This window comes from Pectinophora gossypiella, chromosome 13 (assembly GCF_024362695.1).
Source record: "Pectinophora gossypiella chromosome 13, ilPecGoss1.1, whole genome shotgun sequence".
In the NCBI taxonomy this organism is placed as follows: Eukaryota; Metazoa; Arthropoda; class Insecta; order Lepidoptera; family Gelechiidae; genus Pectinophora; species Pectinophora gossypiella.
In genome coordinates, this window is record NC_065416.1 from 12,379,116 (window position 1) to 12,400,318 (window position 21,203).

Here is a 21,203-nt window from a genome sequence, read left to right on the forward strand (position 1 = left end):
CGCTCCGAGGATACCAGGGGGGTTAAAAAGGCCACATAAAAGCAATTCATCTAAGAAAGCAATATTGCAATTTGACATCTGCGCATACAAATGTTAAGTGCGCAATGCAGACAAATGTCAAATAACAATTTTTAGATGAATTGTTTCGATGTGTCTTTTTTAACTCCCCAGATTCTTTGTTATTGTATTTCCTATTGGCAATAACAAACACACATTAACTAGTACCTATCTTAAAATAAATAATTTAAAACTAGTGATGCGGTTTCGAAAGTAGGTATCTATTGTGAAACAAATTATTCTTAATTCGAATAAAATGATGCTATTTATTCCAAAGGGGGTGTCGCGTAGAGTTATCAATAACCTTTGACTGCTAACTGTGACATCAGAATATGCTACTAAACGTGAATATTCTACAAAATGTTACATTAATAATGAGGTCGATTAGATTCTGGCCGGTATCTGGGTGACGTTCGTCCTTGTGAGTGGATCCGGGCGAGGAAGCTAGGCGTGCAGTCCAGGGATTGTGACGTGGGCCTTACTGGAGACGGCCCAGTTCGTCCATCTAGCCAGTATGTCATCATCTCGCCTTTACCCTGCGAAGAAAAAAACATTAAAGTTTAAGAGCTCTCTCTCGCTAAAATACCAACAAAATGTATGCAGTTGTACAAACGCTACCACACGAGCGTGCGAAGCAATTCACCTAAAAAAGCAATATTGCTATTTGTCATTTGTTTGCATTGAGCACTTACCTACATTTATATGCGCAAATGCCAAATTGCAATATTGCTTTTTTAGATGAATTGCTGCGATGTGGCCTTTTTGACCCACCTGGTGTCAACTGCTTACCGCAGTATAATAAGGATACGGTAAGGTTAAGATAGGGCCGTAAATTAATTTGAGTAAGTATAATACTTTAGATGCTTATTATACCGGGCATGTCGTTAAAAATAAGACTGTAAAACCGAAGCAATAATTATCTAGAAGATATGAATGCATGAGATTAACTGTCTGGGAACTGATATTAGGCAGCCAAATTACAAAATTGTATAACAGTATTTTATGTTTTTTTTTAAAAGAACGTCTACGGTACTTTATCGAGGTTTCTCTTGCAGCTTCGTTTCCCCGGCTATACAGGTTGTGAGAAGCTGTAGTAGATTTTTAGGCGGATGAGACGTTCGTTTTGTAAAAAATAACGATTCAAAATACATTCTTACCGAATAAAGATTTGAATATTTTTTTAAAGGGGTCTTTATAAAGACGACATAAACTATTTAAAAAAAAAATTATCAATTGTAATTCAATTATAAAGAATACGAAGAAGATAAACTGAATGAGTCTATCTTCCTCGCTTACCTTAACATCAATCTTCCCCCTTGGAGTAGTTGCAAATAGGCCAGTCCTGTCCAGTGCCCTCTTTACGTCCTCGGAAATTTGGATCTTCATTGCTGAAAGTACAAAGTTTTGAAAACTTCGTTAGCTAATGTCATTGCGAGGTGACTTTGGGTTCTCGAGAAAACTTGGTCAATTCTGAAACGGGGTATTTCCGGATTTACTTCTGAATTTAGTGTTCTTGACTGCACTAAATGTAGTACAGCCGTGCCCTTATGAAAGCCAATATAAGATTAACACAGCCCATATTTACGTCCCAATGCTGGTCACAAGGTTACCCAATACATCCTAAGGGATTATGGATTGTACATCATCAGTCTGTGCCATGGCGGGTTGGAGGCAATATAGCTGCCAACCCTTTTGGCAGAGATGTTAAGACTTGAAGATTTGTCCTAACTATTTACTATTGAAATGCAAAAGAGACCTATAGGAGCCAGAGAAAATTGACTAGACTCTGTTGGCATGCTACTTCCTCTCGGATATTTGTGTTAGTGACACCGTACCGAATACTGAGGGGTATGATTCAGCTCATCGTTCTGAGTGGAATTTTCTGTCGGAAAATTCATGATTTTTTTTTGTTCTTTTTTCAATTATTTTCAGTTCCATACTTATGCGATGGAAAATTCCACTTGATATCAACTGAGAATCATGGTCATTATTCCTCAAAGTTTTCGCACTGTACATGACTATTAAGGCATCAGTACTTACGTTCCCCAGTGCTCTCCATTCTGCTTGCAGTATTGATGGTGTCACCGAAGAGGCAGTACCGAGGCATCTTGCTGCCGACTATACCAGCGACGCAGGGTCCAGTGTGGATGCCACTCCTCATACATAGGGTCTGAGAATAACTCTTGTTAGCGTAAGACTTTGCTGATGATTTTAGCGAAGCAACGAAGCAAGTGGGAATATAACATAATAATGTAGATAATTAAAACACATTATAACGTGTTCTTACCGCGTTTAAAATGGGGATATGAGACTCCCGATATTTCGACACTATTGCAAGTGCCATGATCACGGGATAACTGACACGACCGGGACACTTGCAACAGTGTCGAAATATCGGGAGTCTCATATCCCCATTTTAAACGCGGTAAGAACCCGTTATTATGTGTTTTAATTATGATAATTACTGCGTAAACTTAAAACAATGAATAATGTAGATGTTTCGAAAGAGGTGCTAGTTTCATTTGTTTTCTATCCACTGGTTGCCTGGAAGAAATTGCTGCTTAGCAATAAGGCCGCCAGATTGTACTGTATCTATCATCATCTGTGTTAATTTGTTTTGTATGTTGTGTGCAATAAAGTATATTTGATTTGATTTGATTTTTTCTTCACAAATTGCAAACTGTTCTATATTCAAATTGCTTTGGTTGAGAGAAGTTTGAATTGGTTGAAAGAAGGAATGTAATGTGAGCACATTGGCCAATGTGCTACCGTTCATTTATATTGTTGCCATGCTAACTGGGGTCTTCGATAGCTACGATCAAGTAAACTAAATCAGCTTACGGACTCAAGAAAGCTTTCCCAAATATACTTACGTATCCTTAATCCGTATTAAAATAAATTGTGTTTCGTATTATTATAAACAAAGGGGTTCAAATAAAAGCTAAGTAATATGGACTAAATTAGGGAAGCATAGATCATGGGCGACGGCATATATGGCTATTTTTTAAGTCAAATGAGTTTGCTCTTGACACCATTCACCTGATTGTCCGAAAGTAATATGATCCGTGAATCGGAGTCACGTTAAGCTGTTGGTCCCGGTTACTACTTACAGATGTAAGTAAGTAGTCGTTACATGAGCCATGTCAGGGGCCTTTGTCGGCTTAATAGTAACCCTGACACCAGGGTTGATAGGGTTGGTAATCCACTTCACAACCCACACGATAGAAGAAGGCCATTCTGCCTCTTAAAAAGAGTGTCGATGGAGTAATGAGCTTACCCAGAAGGTACCTTCAGTTCAGTGTCCTTAATTTGTGATCAGGATTAACAGATCGGTTTATATAGAATGCACTAAGTATATACTATTTATCGTAACATAATAATAATGTTTAGTGGACAGGATAATCATGCAAGGCTAAGTAAGCAAAAACACAGAGATAAATATTACCTAAGTACCTGATCAGGCCGGTGGGGTAGGTGGCACATGGAAGTCGCTTCCAGAAGCTCTAACGCCATGCTTGCGATTTCCGTTGCGTGTTTGTTACCTAAAAGAAGAGTAAGTACGTAAATGTTTTGAAGTTCTAGGGTACAGTTAGTAACATAACATAACATAACAAATACTTTATTGCCCAAACAGGAAAAAAACAAAATACAAAACAAAAGAGAAATAAAATGAGTACAAAAGGCGGCCTTATAAATAATAAATAATTTTACATAATATTTAATAAGATAATTTATACAACGTCTTTCGGGTAGGTCTTATGTAGCATGGCTGTAGAGTTCGATAAGGGGAACGATCCACATAACGGAGCGTTACATAATGATTATTGTATTGCTAGTAAAAAAATCACAAAAACTCGACATGATGATGAGTATATTTGTATTGTACTGTATTGAAGCAGGATCTAGTAAAAAAAGCCCTCTCCAAGCCGTACCGCATCGAAACGTACTCATAAGACAATAGCCCATATTTTGTATATAATTATTTGTTTTCAATTTTGAATTTAGAATGTGTTTTAAATTAAGAACCTTCAAAAAAGATAATGTCTCCAAAATATTTTGTAGACGCATTTGATCGAATTATAATTATATCTTTTACACCTTCAAACTCAATATAGGTACCTAAATGTTCACAGTATTAAACGGTTACAGATTTATACATTGTTTTAAGTTTACGCGGTTATTATCATAATTAAAGCACATAATAACGGGTTCTTATATCGGGAGTCTCATATCCCCATTTAAACGCGGTAAGAACCCGTTATTATGTGCTTTAATTATGGTTACAGATTTATACTGTAGGTACGTATTGACAGCTTTATATGGAGCTGTAAAGACCGTAACACAGACTTTGTATGGAGTTTCTTATTAGCTTTATCAAAGGATCGTAAAGTCGGATTTGCCGGAAAATAAGATTAAAGCTGAAATTCGAACTTTGTTCTAATCCTGGCCATTGTTAACGCTAAACTACTTAAGTTCCTTCCGCTTTTATGGCTTGGTCAGTTTTGGAAAGAAGGGAAATGCAGACATCAGATGAAATTGTGGTCTAAAGGTAACTAATCTACTTGATTGGAACAGTAAAAAGTCGATGATTAAGATACCCGGATCTTTTACTCTCGTAAGTGGCTAGGCATGCAGGAAAAATAAGGAGATTGTTTGACCATTGAAGAGCTCAACAAAAAAAAAAAAACAATCCTCTTGGATTAACAGAATAAAAAATAAATAAAAGCTCTTTTTTGTTATTGATCGGCAATAGGCTAGATTCCAACTAGTCAAATCCGGTATTTTTGTACTAAAGGTCAAAATACGAAATTACTATGGAATTTGTATGAAAAGCACAATGTGACGTCATAAACGCGATAAAATGTCTTTCTTGATTAAAATGTATAAGTAAGTTAAACGGAAAAAAGAAAATGTTTTTCCTTAATTTTAGATCTATCTTTATTAAGTAAGTAATCAGAATTTCAAAATTTATTTTGAACTTAGTACACGACCCATTTCCCAGTTCTTCATCGCCCAAGCGTTCATTTGAAGTCCGCTTTCCTAACCTTGACAGGTCCGGTTTGTATTATAGGCGTCAAGGTGTTATGATGTGTTGTGTAACTCTAACTACCAATTTGTCCTTCCAACTTGAAGAGAAAACTAGCCCAATTAGTGTAAAGGTAAAGTTACCATACACCGCATTTCTTTTTCTTGCCGAGCATGCGATTGAACTTGATACTCCCATACCGGAAAACCACAGTTACAAAATGTGGTAATTTCCAGTCCATGATGACATACATACATAAACTCACAACAAGCAGAGTCTATGGAATTCCAATTGCTTCGATCCTGACACACTTCTCTTGCTTCCTCCACATTCATCAATCGTTTCATATACGCACACCGGTTCAGAGTAGAACGTACTACCTTTTCTAAGGACATCTCCAATTTGGTTAATATACGTCCTTCTTGGTCTTCCTCTGCCAGCCCTACCATCAACCTTCGCTTTATATACCGCTTTCGTAATCCTATTATTCTTCATCCGCTCTACGTGTCCAAACCAACTTAACCCTTCTCAATCTTAGTCACTATATATCGTCTTTCACTCTAAATTGTATCACTTAATACCGCAGATCATAAGCTTTTGTTATTTTTGACGTGTCTTATCGTAGTTTAGTAGGAACTGGTATTAACTACTTGGCCGGACAAATCGGGAGCGCTGAGTAATAAGCAAATACGTACCATTTCTAACGGGTAACCCCGAAGCCACCATGTAAGAGTCACCTATGGTTTCAATCTTGTAAACGTCATAACATTCCAGCCGCTCGTCGAACAACTTGTACACCGAGTTCAAGAAGCTTATAACCTGCATGATAGAGAAAACTTTATTCATATTCATTAAAATTCCATTCACATGGAGGCGGTATGGAGTATTGCAGGGGAAAGATATTTTATACAGGGTGTTAGTGACATCGTAACGAATACTGAGGGGGTGATTCAGACCATAATTCTGAGTTAATATCGTGTTATAAAGTGGAATTTTCCGCTACAGAATTCATGATTATTTTAGTTTTTGTTTTTAATTATTTTCAATTCTATACTTTGACATCGTAACGAATACTGAGGGGATGTTTCAGACCTAAGTTTGATTCTGAGTTGATATCAAGTGGAATTTCCGGTCGGAAAATTCATGAAAATTTTAGTGTTTTTAATTACTTTCAGTTCCATACTTTTCCATACCTTGCGACGGAAAATTCCACTTGATATCAACTTAGAATCAAACTTAGGTCTGAAACATCCCTCGAAGTTTTCGATACGATGTCACTAACACCCTGGATATTCGAGTTCGAGTTTTTTATGCATTCGGATTCATACAAACTGCCAAACATAAATAATAGCCAAAATACGTATAGTTGCGTAGTAGATGGTGGACCAGCCAGGGAGCGTCACACTCCCGATTTCAAGTATCACACTTTTACGAATGAAAGGTCAATGACCCGTGATAATTGTGCACGGCCTCCGTGGTCAAGTGGTTGAACGTTCCGGGTTCGAATCTCGGTGGGGACATATCACAAAAATCACTTTCTGATCCCTAGTTTGGTTAGTTTTGGTTTGCAGACTGATCACCCCACTGTCGGAAATTAAGATGATCCGTGCTTAGGAAGGCACGGTAAGACATTGGCGCCGGTTACTATTTACTGATATAAGTACACAGTCGTTACATGAACCATCTCAGGGGCGTATGGCGGCTGAATCGTAACCCTGACACAGGGGTTAATGAGGTTGGTAATCCACCTCACAACCCACACGATTAGAAGAAGACTTTTACGAATGGTCGATGGCTCTTGATTAGTTTTAGTGAAGTGTACTTTTTTCCCGTGGTGTGAGTTGTGAGGAAGTGAAGTGTTGAATTTTTACCTGATAAGGAGTCGACACGGCAGCAATGGCGGTAAACCCGACAATGTCACTGAAGTATACCGTAACGGAAGCGAAAAATTCAGCGGGAACCTGAAACAAATCCTTTAATCAAGTTGAACATCGCGTTGATAATCACATGACCGGACAGAACTACACTTTGAGTTATTAGTACTAAGCTAACCTAACATTCTAATGCACATTCAATGTTTACTCGCATTCTATCCTTTTTCTTGCACGTACCTGTCTAATTATAGTTAATACCTAACTCTTATAATTAGAGAGGTATTTTTTAATACCTAACTATATATCATAAAGCCTCTCAAACGTTGCTCTAGCCATAATAATGTCCTAATATAAAAAATCGAGTTACATTTGGTCGTCATTAAGTTAGTTTAATTTTGTCCTCTACAACTTTCCTATTCACTTTAAGGTAAGTTTTATTAGAAGAATATCGACGGTAAAAAGCAATCCTGCTGTAAACCACACCTTGGCCAAAATTTTTTTATTTTTGATTCGGAATCAGAAAAAAATTCTGCGTCGAATGGTCCTATTCCCATGGCTCTACGACCTCTAGAAATTTCTGTACAGCGTTGGGATTTTGCTTATTTTTCCAAAAAGACAACTGAATATTTGCTGTAAATAGCATTAAAAACAGCATTTTTCTGTGATATGTCTTTTACACCAACTTTGCTTTTGCAAATAATTTGATCCTTGTAGTTACAGCACTATTTAATGGTGAACAGTGCGGGTTACTGCATAATTGCATAACACATTTAAGTAACGTACTGTGTTTACTACATTTATTAGACAATAATCTGTTGATCGGCGTTGTTTACTACATTTTAAACAAGTATGATATTATAGACAATGACAACTTACGCCAATTTAAAAACATCGTTATTTACTGGTCATGCGCATTTACCGCCATTATAATACGCGCTCGCGCGTATATGAGCGCGGGTTACCGCGTCGCTCAGTTACTCCGCGACAGTCGGGAAGGAGTGACATATTTGCTGTAACTATGTTTCGCTACCAATATGGAGTCATTTTTTTAATTATTTATTATTACTTATACGAGTGGGTCACGGGATTGTCCATTTGGAGTTGGTCTAATCCTTATTTCTGCCACTAGCGAGGTCTAGCCCACCGGGTGGTTACCCGTTGGGGGAGGCCCGGTGAGCGCACGTCAGCTTGTGGCGATGGTCGAGTCCGGTGTTGGAGCCGTCCGGCTGCTCCGTCGTATTGCTCGGTCTGAAGAAGGTTTGGGACGACGACTGTTAACTACCACTTGGAAACTTCACTCACCCTCAAAGGTGACCACAATACTAACTATTCAGCGAAGATAGTAGATGTGGACAGCCTCGTTCCAGTCGTTGGCAGTTCAGTGGAGATGGTCAATACCGCCACTGAACTGGATTAGTAGTGCGGTCAAGCCTCTCACTACATTGGGCACCGGGTCTATCTTGCTTCGGATGGCGTCCAGGATATCGTAGAGTAGCTGGATAGTCTGCTCCAGCATCTCCAGCTTATTCACTGTAGGAAGTAATGTCTCCGCTTGGCCTTCTTCTCCTATGGAGGGGCGGCGACCGCTGTTGTTGTTGCGGTTGGTGTTGGTCGTGGTGGTTCGGAATCCACAGCGGCAGACAAGGCAGATTTTGCCTTCTTGCGTGAGTGCTTCGACCTGTGCGGTTTATGCCTATCTGGACGTTTGCCTGCCGCTGCCATGTGCGAATTCTGGGCTGTCAGTTCGCTGGGATGCTTCACGACGGTAGCTGCTGCTGTGGGTTTCGAGGCTCTTGCACTCGTTAATGGCGTAGTGCCCTCCATTCGTGTTGCCAGCTCACGCACCTTTACCGGGCAGGATGAGCTGTTAGCCGGGTGAAGTCCGCTGCAGTTACAACAGGTAGCCGGTTTCTCACGGAGAGGCATGCAGTCTTTCGCCGCATGGCTCTTACCGCATCGCACGCAGGCTATGGGACGATGACAGTTGTGGCTGCTGTGCCGGAATTATTGGCAGTGGTGGCATTGTGGCGCTTGGGTCTTCTCTATGCTTTGACTTTTATACCGGGCATGCATAGGAGTTCGGAGGTTTCGTAGATCTTTTGGAACTCCAGTGTTTGCCGGATCTCCACGAAGAAGATGCAACCAGGCTTGCCTGTGCGGGCCTGGATGGGGCGGATATACTCCTGTTCGTAGCCTCGGTTCTTCAGCTCCTCCTCGAGTTTTGCGATGTCAGTATCCACCGGTAATTCGCGGGTCGCCAGTTTCAGCGAATGTTCCATCGGGGGATGTACGTGAACCAAAAGAGTCCAGTGTCTTTCTCCAGGTTGGTGACTGAACTCCTCATCGGTTTTCGCCAGGAAGCGTACTCTTTTGCCGTACGGACGCGCGTTAGGAACATGGCCTAACTTATCCCACACCTGTCGGAAGTGGTGCGTCCAATTGGGCAGATGATCCACCACTGTGGGTGGAACCTTCTTGCTCGCAAATGCGAGCAGTGGTCGCAAACTCACCGGAGCGAGAGCGGGCACAGGCGTGGGCGTCATGCGCAGGGATGGACATGGAGGCGCATGTGGGGGTGAGCCAGGGGTAGTGTAAACCGCCGCGTATGAGCGCGGTGGTGTTGTCTCCATGCCCAAAGAGGGCATGGAGAAACCGGAGATCGGTATAGGTTTTGGTGTGTTGACTACCGTTCTGGTGGTGTTGTTATCCTCTTATTCCCGACATGTTCTGCTCTAGGGAGTTGGGGTAGGGACAGTGGAAAAGGGGATGGCCGAAGATCTCCGCCAGCGAAGTATGCGTCGTATTTGGTGTGCGGCGAGTTGCGGCTCGAGACAGCGGCTAGCAACATAGGGATGCGCGAGCGAACAAATGTGCGCGTTCGTTCCTTTGTCACGCTTGCCATTGGGGGAGCCTGCTTCGACCTTAACGGTCTAGGCGTGGCAGGACTGTACCGGTACGAAGCCTAACGGGCCGTCCGACAGAGCACTAGCTACCACTCCCTTCCCGGTGAGACTCGCTAGTTTAGGAGCGGTAACGTTGGTATCATTTCGCCGCGCAAGAGAGTACTTTAAAATACACCTCCTACTTCACGCCTCAGGTCGCAGAGTGGGTAGCTGCAGAAAAAGGTTGGCTTCCGAGTACCTTCAAAGCTTTAAGCACAGCAGCTAATCTGCCTAACTGGGTACCCTCATGCCTTATATTTTGTACCTGTTGTCTTATATTTTGTACCGGGTACGAGCCCTCAGCGCCCCCCATTTGTCTAGCCAAGTAAATAATGCCATTTGCGGCAAATCTACAGAAGTATTTTCTTCAATAGATATCTAGGTAGGAGTAGTGTATAATGTTTTTGATCTCACAATTTACCTGTTAAATAGTATAGCACGCTACAGGTAGTATTTTCCGTGCTTTAAGCAGTCGGAGTACACTATTGTTGCTTAGTTGATGCAAGATGGTAATTTTTAATTTCATAATTTAGCTATTTATTAGTGGGTTTATGTTATTTAACATTTTAAAATGACTTCATATAAATGTCATTCCATACTTACATCATTTGAATTTAATTATCATTTCATAACTTCTGTTAGTTAAGACAATTAAGTGCACCAGCTAACACAGACTTATGACATTTACATCAAAATTGCTATATAGGAATAGTTATTATAAGTGAATTACAGCATTTTTGCGTATAAATAAAGTACTTGATTTTGAGTGGCCCATACATTTACCTGCTTCATTTACAGCAACTTTGTGTAACAGAAAAAAAAGTGTGATTGCTGTAACCCACACAAACATAGACTTAAATTAACTTCTAGTAAGTTTTAGGTATTTGATTTGATAGATAATCAAAAAATACATTTTGGTTCTAAAAATCACATTTATAGGCGTAATAGTTTAGGAGATATGATTTTTTTTCAAATTTTTCAAAAGTTTTTGGGCTCTGGTGAACATTTTGCTTTTTGTGGGTTACAGCAGGATTGCTTTTTACCGTCGATATACTTAGTTTAAAAAAAAACTATCTAGTTATGAGCGCCATTTTTCCAATATGGCGGCACAAGCGGAAATTGAGCGGCAAAAATACGAGGTGGCAAAGTTGAAATGCGCAGACCGCCTCTTCATTTTTCATTTCAACATTTCAATCCATAAAATCGCTGATTTTCGAATTCCCGGTAAACATTAAAAGGGTTTTAGTAAAATTGGAGTTGATTACGACAATCGACAGTGATACCATTATTTTTATCACTGTCTAAAAAAAAACTGTCGGTTGTAATTGTAATCATATTTGCAACCTGGTTAAGGTCCCATGCTCTTCTAGGCTAAAAACAAAATATCACAAACAATGTAAAAACAAGAATCCTCTTAAATGTTTCTCGAATTTTTACGTCAAGAAATCTTCGGAAAGAAATATCCATCGGAGTTGGTCATGAGAAGTGTAAAAACCTCCAACTCTCCAACTTGATGAACCCAAGCAAATTATTTCAAGCACTTAAAGGAATCCTTGTAAAATATTAACATAATTTACTAGATTGACGTAATTTTCTTGGACATTAATAATCATAACTTCCTTGGCATACCCGTAAGTAATGAATTTTAAATTAACTTAATATAAAAAGACAAAATTAGGAATAATGAGAAAGAAATTATCAAAGAAACCACTATAGTTTTTAGTGAAATAAACTGTGCGATAGCCTGTATGGTGGGTCTTTGATATTATCTCACTAAGACACCATGGTGGCCCCACCAAACATATTGTATGCGTTTGTCACCATACATTTGTTGGCGGTGGCGCTAAGGTTGCGCCATCATGGTGTCCTAGTGAGAGACGGCCTTTAGTACCACTTAGATAAAACTCGTAGTGTGCTTTTCAAAGACCGATTAAAAATAGGTATTTAGTGCGGTATAGGTAACCGAAGTTAACTCAGAAAAAGCGAAGTTAACTCAGCTAGTAAAAAAAAATACTACCTGTTGAGTCTGCTTCAGTTGCTTGGCGACGCTGGGTGGAAGCATCTGGTAAAGAAGAGAGTCACTCAGCTCCTTCTCATACTCTAATTCTCTCGCTTTCTCTGACAGATTTCTCGCGTAAACCTGTAATATAATAATTCGAGTTTAAAAACTAAAGACGCTTCGATGCTGGACTGGGATTAATAGGCTTGCCCCCTACGTATTACATGGGATTTAAACATAACTGGTGAGAAGTGGATGGTATTTAGATACTATGCAGGTGAGATGCTATGTTTGATCTTCCCAGTCTAAACGGCAAATCAATTCAATCGATAGGAAGGTCAGCTTTTTTATAATAATATAAGCTCGCGTTTGACTACAATCTCACCTGATAGAAAGTGACGATGTGGCGTAGGGTGGATCGCGCTTACTTAGCGAATGCCTATTCACTCTAGCCTTGAAGACTCCCAGATTATAACGAGTTTGGAAAAAAAGACGACGGCAGGCAGTTCCAATCCATCGATGCTCGCATCAAAAAGTAATAGGCAAAACGTTTATTGCGGATTGGTGGTATATCCACAGCATAAGGATGAAATGCCAGCCAACGCCTAGTTGTCCGTAGATGGAATGGAGCGGGTGAAATTAACTCGTGAAGTTACCGCGCACTCACCGAAGTGTATCCCATAAAAGACGGAGAAGCTACTCCTCATCTGAGGTCTAAACTTTGGAGTCGATGAGCTTTATTACTCTTCGCTCCACCAAGTCGAGAGCGGTCAACTGAGAGCTGGTAGAGCCTTGCCAAAGGTGACAGCAGTACTCCATACAAGAGCAAACCTGTGCTGTGTATTGATCGAGCAACTGCTCTGAGGTGAAGTATCATCTGATGTTAGAAAGGATGCTTATTCATTTGGTTGCAGTTTTTGCTATCGACTCGTTGTAGCGGCCGAAGTTTAGGTTGGCAGTTAGGTCCAGACCTAAAAGCTCGAGATGGTCGATAATTGGTACGGATAACACTCCGGAATGTCGGAGTCAGGAGAAATGGAATCCGCTTTGCGGTGGTATATGTTCTGTTTAAGTCACGTCCAAAAAAGTGTAATTTTTGTATGGAGAATTTTCCTGTCATGATGTATTGTTGGAAACTTGGGTATCGCGCCGGAACGTGTTAATTTTACTCTACAGAATCTGCATTGCACATTTTATTTTTTCATACTTATTCGCTTTCAGTAAATTCTAGAAAAGTCACGGGCTCTGAGATACTTCTGATGCGATCTAGATCAAATGAGGCTATTTAAATGCTCCTAGGAAATTCCTGGTAATGCGAACTACAATCTTCAACCAGTCGGTGGAATAAGTCGAAACGAAAACTGCGCTGCAATTTTTAGAGCGAACTCTACGTAAATAAATCTTCTAGGAAATGTTTTTCATGAAAGCAAATAAGATTTTCTACGAAGTCCGTTATTTTTTTTCAATGGTAAAATTATAAGGAGTACTTACTTAAAATGAAAAACATTGTGCACGCCTATTTCCCGGTGGGGTAGGCAGAGACCACAGAATTGCACTGCTGTACGTGCGTTTATTACTTATTGGTACGAGGTCTCTAGGTCATACGTATTGGCAAGAACATTAGATAATACACCGTGGTCGAGGTAGGTAATTCAAACTCCTTTTAATGGAACTAATTAACAAGTCAAGGTATATAAAACGAAAGTTGATGGTAGGGTTGGCAGAGGACTTACATTGACCAAATTGGAGATGTCCTTAGAAAAAGTTTAGTACGATCTACTCTGAACCGGCGTGTATGAAGCGATTGATGAAAGTAGAGGATCGAAGCAAATGAAATTATATACTCTGCTTATATAATTAACAATTCATAATAATTCTACATTATAGATACAGAATAACGACACTAGCGCCGCTAGCATCTATGGAATACACGTAAATTTTAGGCAGAAGTTTAAAAAACCCTTCACAAATTTTATATTGGCCAATAACCCGACAGAATTAAGTTGACAGCACACATCAAATTCCATCAAATTACATACTTATGAGCGAGATGCCTATTTTATTTTCTGGCGAAGAGTAGGTGTACAGTCATGAGCAATATAATGTACCCGCTTTAGGACTCTGTCGCTCTAATATATTTGACAATTAATGAGACTTACAGTTCAATTTGTCAAAAAAGTTAATGTGACATGGTACCAAAGTGTATACATACTAATGCTCGTGACCGTACCTAACTTCTGCCCTTCTTTTGGAGTACAGGCGTGAAGATATGCTACGTTGTGATAAGGCTGTCATTAGTGTCTGAATATGCACTGTAAAGCAATTATATCTGTCTCACTCTCACCTGAATGGTATTGACGGCGTTCCGCACCAGTGCAATGATGATGGGGGACACGACACATACAAGTACGAGGATACCAGCGCACACCATCTCACTACGACGAGCCTCTGTCAAACTCACTGTTACACCTTCCCTGTAATAACAATTCAATGTAGAGGGGTCGGAGTTGGAGGGAATAATACATTCTTTGAATCCTGAGATATGACTGGTTTAGTGATATTTTGGATGGTCATTTTAAACAGTGAAATAGGTACTTTCTTGTACCATAGAATAAGGAATAATACTACATTTACCCACGTATAGAACGGCAATTCTCTACCAGCGTCTAAACTAGGTTTATCGTGAAGGCAGCGCGCGGATTGTTGTTTTTATTTTTTATCAGTTTAGTTTATATGTTCGAAATTTGAAATTAGACGCCGATGTTCTTTCGTCTGATTCGAATAAGTAATTGGCGCCTATACATATTTATTTTTAAGGTGATTGTTAATCAATATACATGCTAATAATTTGCAATAAAATTGAACATAGGCTAAGTGCTTCAAGTAAAAATGTGAACGCAATTAATTAGTTCAATATTTTTTTAAGTCAAGTGTAAAGCATATTAATATAAAAATATATTTTTTTAATTTTCTTGATGTAACGACTACGTAGTTACATGACCCTTAATGAGGCTTAATAATAACCCTGACACCAGGGTTGATGAAGTTGGTAATCGACCTCACAACCCACATAGAAGAAGACCATAGATTTATAGGTACGGTTCATCATGTCCGTCTTAGAACTCCGTATTAAAAATACAACAATCTTACTTAAACAACGCAACACGAGCTGCTACTTATTGATGTAAGTAAGTAGTCGATACATGAGCCATGTCAGGGACCTTTGGCGGCTCAATAGTAACACTGACACCAGGGTTGATGAGGTTGGTACTCCGCTTCACAACCCACACGACAACATGAGCTGACGACTCTAACCCAGCTGGGGTAGTCAGAGGTACATCCATCGCAAGATGAACTAAGTACCCACACGTTGCGTTCTACGTCACCGAGTTTTCTATTAGATCAACGTGATAGGTGACAAAATCTATATTGCAAAAATAGGATTTTTCAATCTTCTAATTACAAGTAAACAACTATACAGCTTATTTCCCAAGCGATGAAAACTTCATTGCAACGGTTTGCTTAAAGCTCGAACACACCGATGGATTGCGTCCATTTTGTAAGTTACATTGCTTTAGATTTCCAACATTTTAATTTTTTCTGCAAAAATGTTCACATAACATCAACACCCTGTATACCTCCCACTGCTGGGCACAGGTCTCCCTTCAATCAATCGGAAGGGGTATGGAGCATACTCCAACACGCTGCACCACTGCAGGTGCAGGTGTTTGAGCTAGTAGCTCAAGACCACTTGCTTAACGTGCCTTCCGAAGCACGGAATCATCTTACTCTTTCGGACAATCAGGTGATTCAAGCCAATTCACAAAGTGATTTCGACAATAACCCCATCGGAAATCGAACCCGGACCTTCACGTGACGTTTTCGTGAGCCTAACGCTCTAACCACTAAACCACAGAGGCCGTGAGAAATGTTGTTGAGGATTTATTTACTTACAGCTAAATTGTGTGACTTTGTGTGTGTTTGTTTGTGTGAAAATTCCGCAAAGTAGTTAATGCTATTTGCGGCAAATCTACTACTAAGTACTAATATTAAGTCTAAATTGCAGCGGCCAATATAAAGTCTTTCTATTGGTCGCTGCAAGGATAATCTCTGCAGGTGGGGATACCAGCTGGCTGATGGTTGCGATGAGTGCGAATGTGGAGTATCACCACAAACTATGGCTCACTTTTTGTGCTATCCTAAGTGCCCTAACACTTGCACTATTAAAGACCTTTACGAAGCCACTGACAATGCCGTAAGCGTGGCCAATTATTGGCCAGCAAAAATTTAGTACCGGTCGCCATCGACTTGCAAAGAAGAAGTCTTTCTATTTATAAAGCTGTCTGTAAAAGTTTAATATGTATTGCTGTATGTGTACCTAAATAAATAAATAAGTCACGTCAAAAAAAATCTCCAGGTTAGATAATCGGGCCTCGTGAAAAACGGGATAATCCTAGGGAGATGATGAATATTGTTTCCCAGGCGGTTACTCCCAAGTAATCCTACCTTAATAACCTTTTTTGCAAAGCAGTCTTAACTTAAACTATTCATAGGGTCTATGTCAGTGAGTCATCTTGTGTGTCGGCACCCTAATGTCCCAGTCAACTCACGTAGGAAATACAATCTATCGCCTATTTGCTCCTTCTTCTATTGAAGTGGAAAATTGTGGCAATAAGGAAAATACCGTTTTATTGAATTCTGCAAAGTGCATTTGGTGACTGCTACTTTTGCACGGGTTCCCATAGCATTGGTCTTTACGTGATTAAAATAATTACGAATGAGGCTTTGCTATATCACACGTGTTTCTTCACGAACTGCAAAAAATAGGGTAGTTTCCAACTAGTCAAATGAGTTACTTTTTACTAAACGTCAAGCGACGAAATTACTACGGAATTTGTATGAAAAATAACATATTAACCTGTGACGTAATAGAAAAATGTGACAAAATGTCGCACTTATAATTACATTTTTCTACATAAAAGTTCATAACGTCCCTTAGCTTACAACACCGCTTAAGTCATTTTTACCAACTTTACAGGAGACGAAAAAAAATGTCTTATTTAAAATATCTGTAGATTTTTTTATTGCTACTTAATACATACTCTAGTTAGCGGTTAATAAATAATTATTTATACTTATTTTGACGATTTACTTTATTTTAACCTTTATTTTCTTCATCCAATGGCATTAAAATATAAAAACCGCCAATTTTCGACTTGAGCGGTGTTGTAAGCTAAGGGACGATAATTAAGTTAAATAGAAAAAAGAAAACGTTTTTGTCACCTTGATCTGATCTGATCTGTCTTTATTTAGTAATCAGAATTTCATAATTGATCTTTGACCTAGGAAACTTCCCAAATACTATGTATAGAATGTATATGTAGAAGACCAGTTTGAAAAACAAAATGGCGTTATCACTTGAGTAGCAACCAGTGTTCCCATGTTGGAAAAATACCCGGCAGTAAAAAGGCGTAAAATGTTAAAAGAAAATAGAAAAAAATATATATTTTATTTTTTTACGACCTCCGTGGTCCAATGGTTGAGCGTTGGGCTCACGATCCGAAGGTCCCGGGTTCGAACCCCGATGGGGACATATCACAAAAATCACATTGTGATCCCTAGTTTGGTTAGGACATTACAGGCTGATCACCTGATTGTCTAAAAAGTAAGATGATCCGTGCTTCGGAAGGCACGTTAAGCCGTTGGTCCCGGTTACTACTCACTGATGTAAGTAAGTAGGTAGGGTTGATGAGATTGGTAATTCACCTCCCACAACCCACACGATAGAAGAAGAAGATATTTTTTCAAAATTATTTAGAAACTTCTTTTTGGCTAGGTAATCATCTAGCCATTTGGGCAAATCGGATCAGAGTACAAGAAAGAACAATTTGATAAAAGAAGCCAGAGTCCTTATTATTAGAGAGTTAAGAGTTTTTACAACAATAACGAACATTTCCACTTTGCGAACATTCCTGGAAACGGCGTATCCCTGGTAGCAACACCCTTACCTAATGTATTGTCGCAGCTGGCTCTGTACCGCTCGCAGCTTGTCCAGGAGGGTGGCTGTCTGGTCGAAGTACTCTATAGCATCGCTGACGCTGCCCTCCCTCTGGCCGTTGTCCACTATCATCTGGTTCCTGGTGACGAAGAAGAGGAAAAAATGAAAATTATAAAGAAACATTATATTTTTACGTATCAGCTATACCCCGAACACAGACACTACATATTGACGTTATCGTACACGCGCATCTGTTGAGTGACGTCTGACGTCTATACGACTGAAGACTAAAGTAAAACCGAGGGAGGTGAGGTAAATCTGGCCCAGCCGCTGGTGGGGAGCGCAGAGTTGCCGTTCTATACGTAGTATTATACTCGCTCCTTGTTCGAGAGGTTTTTAACAGTGTAGTCTACGTCTTATGCTCCAGCATCGTCACAATTTTCAAAGCTCATATCCAAAGCTAAAAAAAAAAGTTAGTTTCCCGCTTCCGAGCGCACCTGTCAACTAATGTCATTACGGTTTTTGTGCACCGGCGCGTCACTTCGCCTCCGTAAATAAACTAATTGAAAACCAATATTTAATACAAAAACATGATTGATATAGTGCGAAAAATCTGTTACTTACATAATCAAGTGCTTTTTTTTCTAAAAAAGCTAGAAACAGTACCAAAGAAAAAATGTGGATGACGACGAGCGTAAGTTCTTTTTGATAAAACAAAATGTGGATTAAACTGGTAAGTCTTAACATTATCCATCTACTAAAACAAGAGAAGATATAATTATGATCAATTCAATTTAATTCCTTTTATTGTCGAAAACAAATTACTTTTTTTGAGGTTATAATTTATAATCCTAACATTCGAAGAAGTAACTTAAGTTGGTACTTATTACTAATAAAAGTAACTAGTTTTATTAACATAAATAATAATATTAAAATTGTATCGTGTTATAACAGTGATTTAAAAGTTATACTTTATTCCGATGTTGATGTTGTTTAAATTCGCCTTATATAAGGCAGGCAAAGATCTGAGGACTATACAGTCTTGACTTTAGTAATTTAATATTCGAAAATCACGATCAAAATAGGCCTAAGCCTTGTCTTCAGTCCCTGATTGCCGCGTTTTTATTTTCATCTGTCAAAAAAAAAAAATTTTTTTTGTTTCTTTTTGTAATTCGTGTTCTTTGCTTATGTTGCGGTTGATAACTTACTATCAGCGAATGAAATGAGCAGTTTTATTATAAAACAAAGAGAACCAGTGAAATATAACCGCAGAATGGCATAGAAAAGTAAATAATTAACTCGGAAATAATTTGACAAGTTCAGATAATTAGATGACAGAAGCACTTCATGTTTACCCTGTTCATCAAGAAGTACCCATGACACAGTAGTACTCGATATCACAGAGGTCATCTACACCATTGGTAGACAAGATACATAACTTATTCAAGATAACACTTAAAACATTTAGAGAATTATAATTGGTTTACTACAGGATAACCATACTTAAAAATGATATTATATATATTATAACAGTATATAATCCCTTCTCACAGTCTCTGTTAAGTGGTGTTAATAATGTTGTCTTCTCCGAATGATACTTACAATATAAGATGATGATAATATACCCTAACAATAAAAACAGAAAGAGTGTTAAGAGAGTACAGGCAAAAGATAGCCTTATTATAGTAAGCAATTTCTTCCAAATTACTCTAATCTTATTATAATTCAAGCTTCCAACGTATGGGTGATGATTATTGGTACCAACCTAACCAACAAGAGAACACCACTTGGAGAGTCACCTAGTTAAGCACTAGTAGTGAACTGTCTGACTAGAGAATAGACAGACTATTTGTTTCCTTTTAGAGCTATCACAATAGAGGATAGACAATTGACTTGATGTATCAACTCTATTAACATAAAAATCAACCACTAAGACTGTTGCAAAGCGCTAATATACCTATTTTACATTTCCATACCTAGAGCTATCACTTAGAGGATAGACAATGGACTTAAAGGCACAATGCACATAAGAGCTACCATTAGGAAGGTCGCCATTGATAAGCGCTAATATACCTATTTGTCATTTCCATACCTAGAGCTATCACTTAGAGGATAGACAATATACTTGAAGGTATCAATGTAATGAACATAAGAGTTACCACTAGGAAGGTCGCCACTGACAAGCGCTAACATACCTATTTCTCATTTCCATACTTAGAGATATCACTTAGAGGATAGACAATGGACTTGATGGTATCAACCTAATTAACAAAAGATCTAGCACCAGGAAGGTCGCCATTGCCAAGCGCTAATATACCTATTTATCATTTCCATGCCTAGAGCTATCACTTAGAGGATAGACAATGGACTTGAAGGTATCAACACAATGAATGTAAGAGCTACCACTAAGAAAGTCGCCATTGACAAGCGCTAACATACCTATTTCTCATTTCCATACTTAGAGCTATCACTTAGAGGAAAGACAATGGACTTGATGGTATGAACCCTATTAACATAAGAGCTACCACGATTATGGTCGGCATTGGCAAGCGCTATATGCCTATTTCTCATTTCCATACTTAGAGCTATCACTTAGAGGATAGACAATGGACTTTATGGTATGAACCCTATTAATATAAGAGCTACCACGATTACGGTCGGCATTAGCAAGCGCTATATACCTATTTCTCATTTCCATACTTAGAGCTATCACTTAGAGGATAGACATTGGACTTTATGGTATGAACCCTATTAATATAAGAGCTACCACGATTATGGTCGGTATTAGCAAGCGCTATATACCTATTTCTCATTTCCATACCTAGAGCTATCACTTAGAGGATAGACAATGGACTTGATGGTATCAACTCAAATAACATAAAGCTACCACTACAAGTATCGCCTTTTGCTAAACGCTAGTAGATAGCAAGAACATAGACCAACTATTTTTATACTTTTATTTCCATGTTTGGTTTGTCACTTGAGGAATCGAAGATAAACCATTGAATTGTCGGGGCTTACCTACCCATGTTGAAACTCAAGATTAGACTAATGCTGAGAAACAATAGACTATTATGTCAAATTGATTATTATAAAATAATGAGAGTACAAATTCTGAAGAAATAACCGACAATTCAAAACCTAAAAGCCTCTGTTCTATTAATCAACCTCATCATCACAGGCCTTTACATCTTTATCAGATGATTCAACTGTGCTAGAAATCAAAGTATTAATAGTATGTAATGTCAGAGATTACCTTCAAAAGAGATAACTGTACACAAGACATGGTTAGAGAATACTGCTATTA

At 38.9% G+C, this 21,203-nt stretch overlaps 1 protein-coding gene across 1 annotated transcript in view; it reads right to left on the reverse strand.

The window, feature by feature from the left end:
• Window positions 1–355: 355 nt before the first annotated feature.
• Window positions 356–21,203, reverse strand: part of LOC126372150 (receptor-type guanylate cyclase Gyc76C) — a 91,392-nt gene continuing 70,544 nt past the window's right edge. Inside the window, exons 6-14 of the mRNA XM_050017767.1 lie at window positions 17,907–18,035; window positions 14,243–14,372; window positions 11,917–12,039; window positions 6,955–7,044; window positions 5,779–5,902; window positions 3,511–3,599; window positions 2,098–2,227; window positions 1,354–1,445; window positions 356–593 (exon numbers count right to left, since the gene is read on the reverse strand). Of these exons, the coding sequence (XP_049873724.1) occupies window positions 426–593; window positions 1,354–1,445; window positions 2,098–2,227; window positions 3,511–3,599; window positions 5,779–5,902; window positions 6,955–7,044; window positions 11,917–12,039; window positions 14,243–14,372; window positions 17,907–18,035 (1,075 nt within the window). The 3' untranslated portion in view covers window positions 356–425. The remainder of the gene's footprint in view (window positions 594–1,353; window positions 1,446–2,097; window positions 2,228–3,510; window positions 3,600–5,778; window positions 5,903–6,954; window positions 7,045–11,916; window positions 12,040–14,242; window positions 14,373–17,906; window positions 18,036–21,203) is intronic.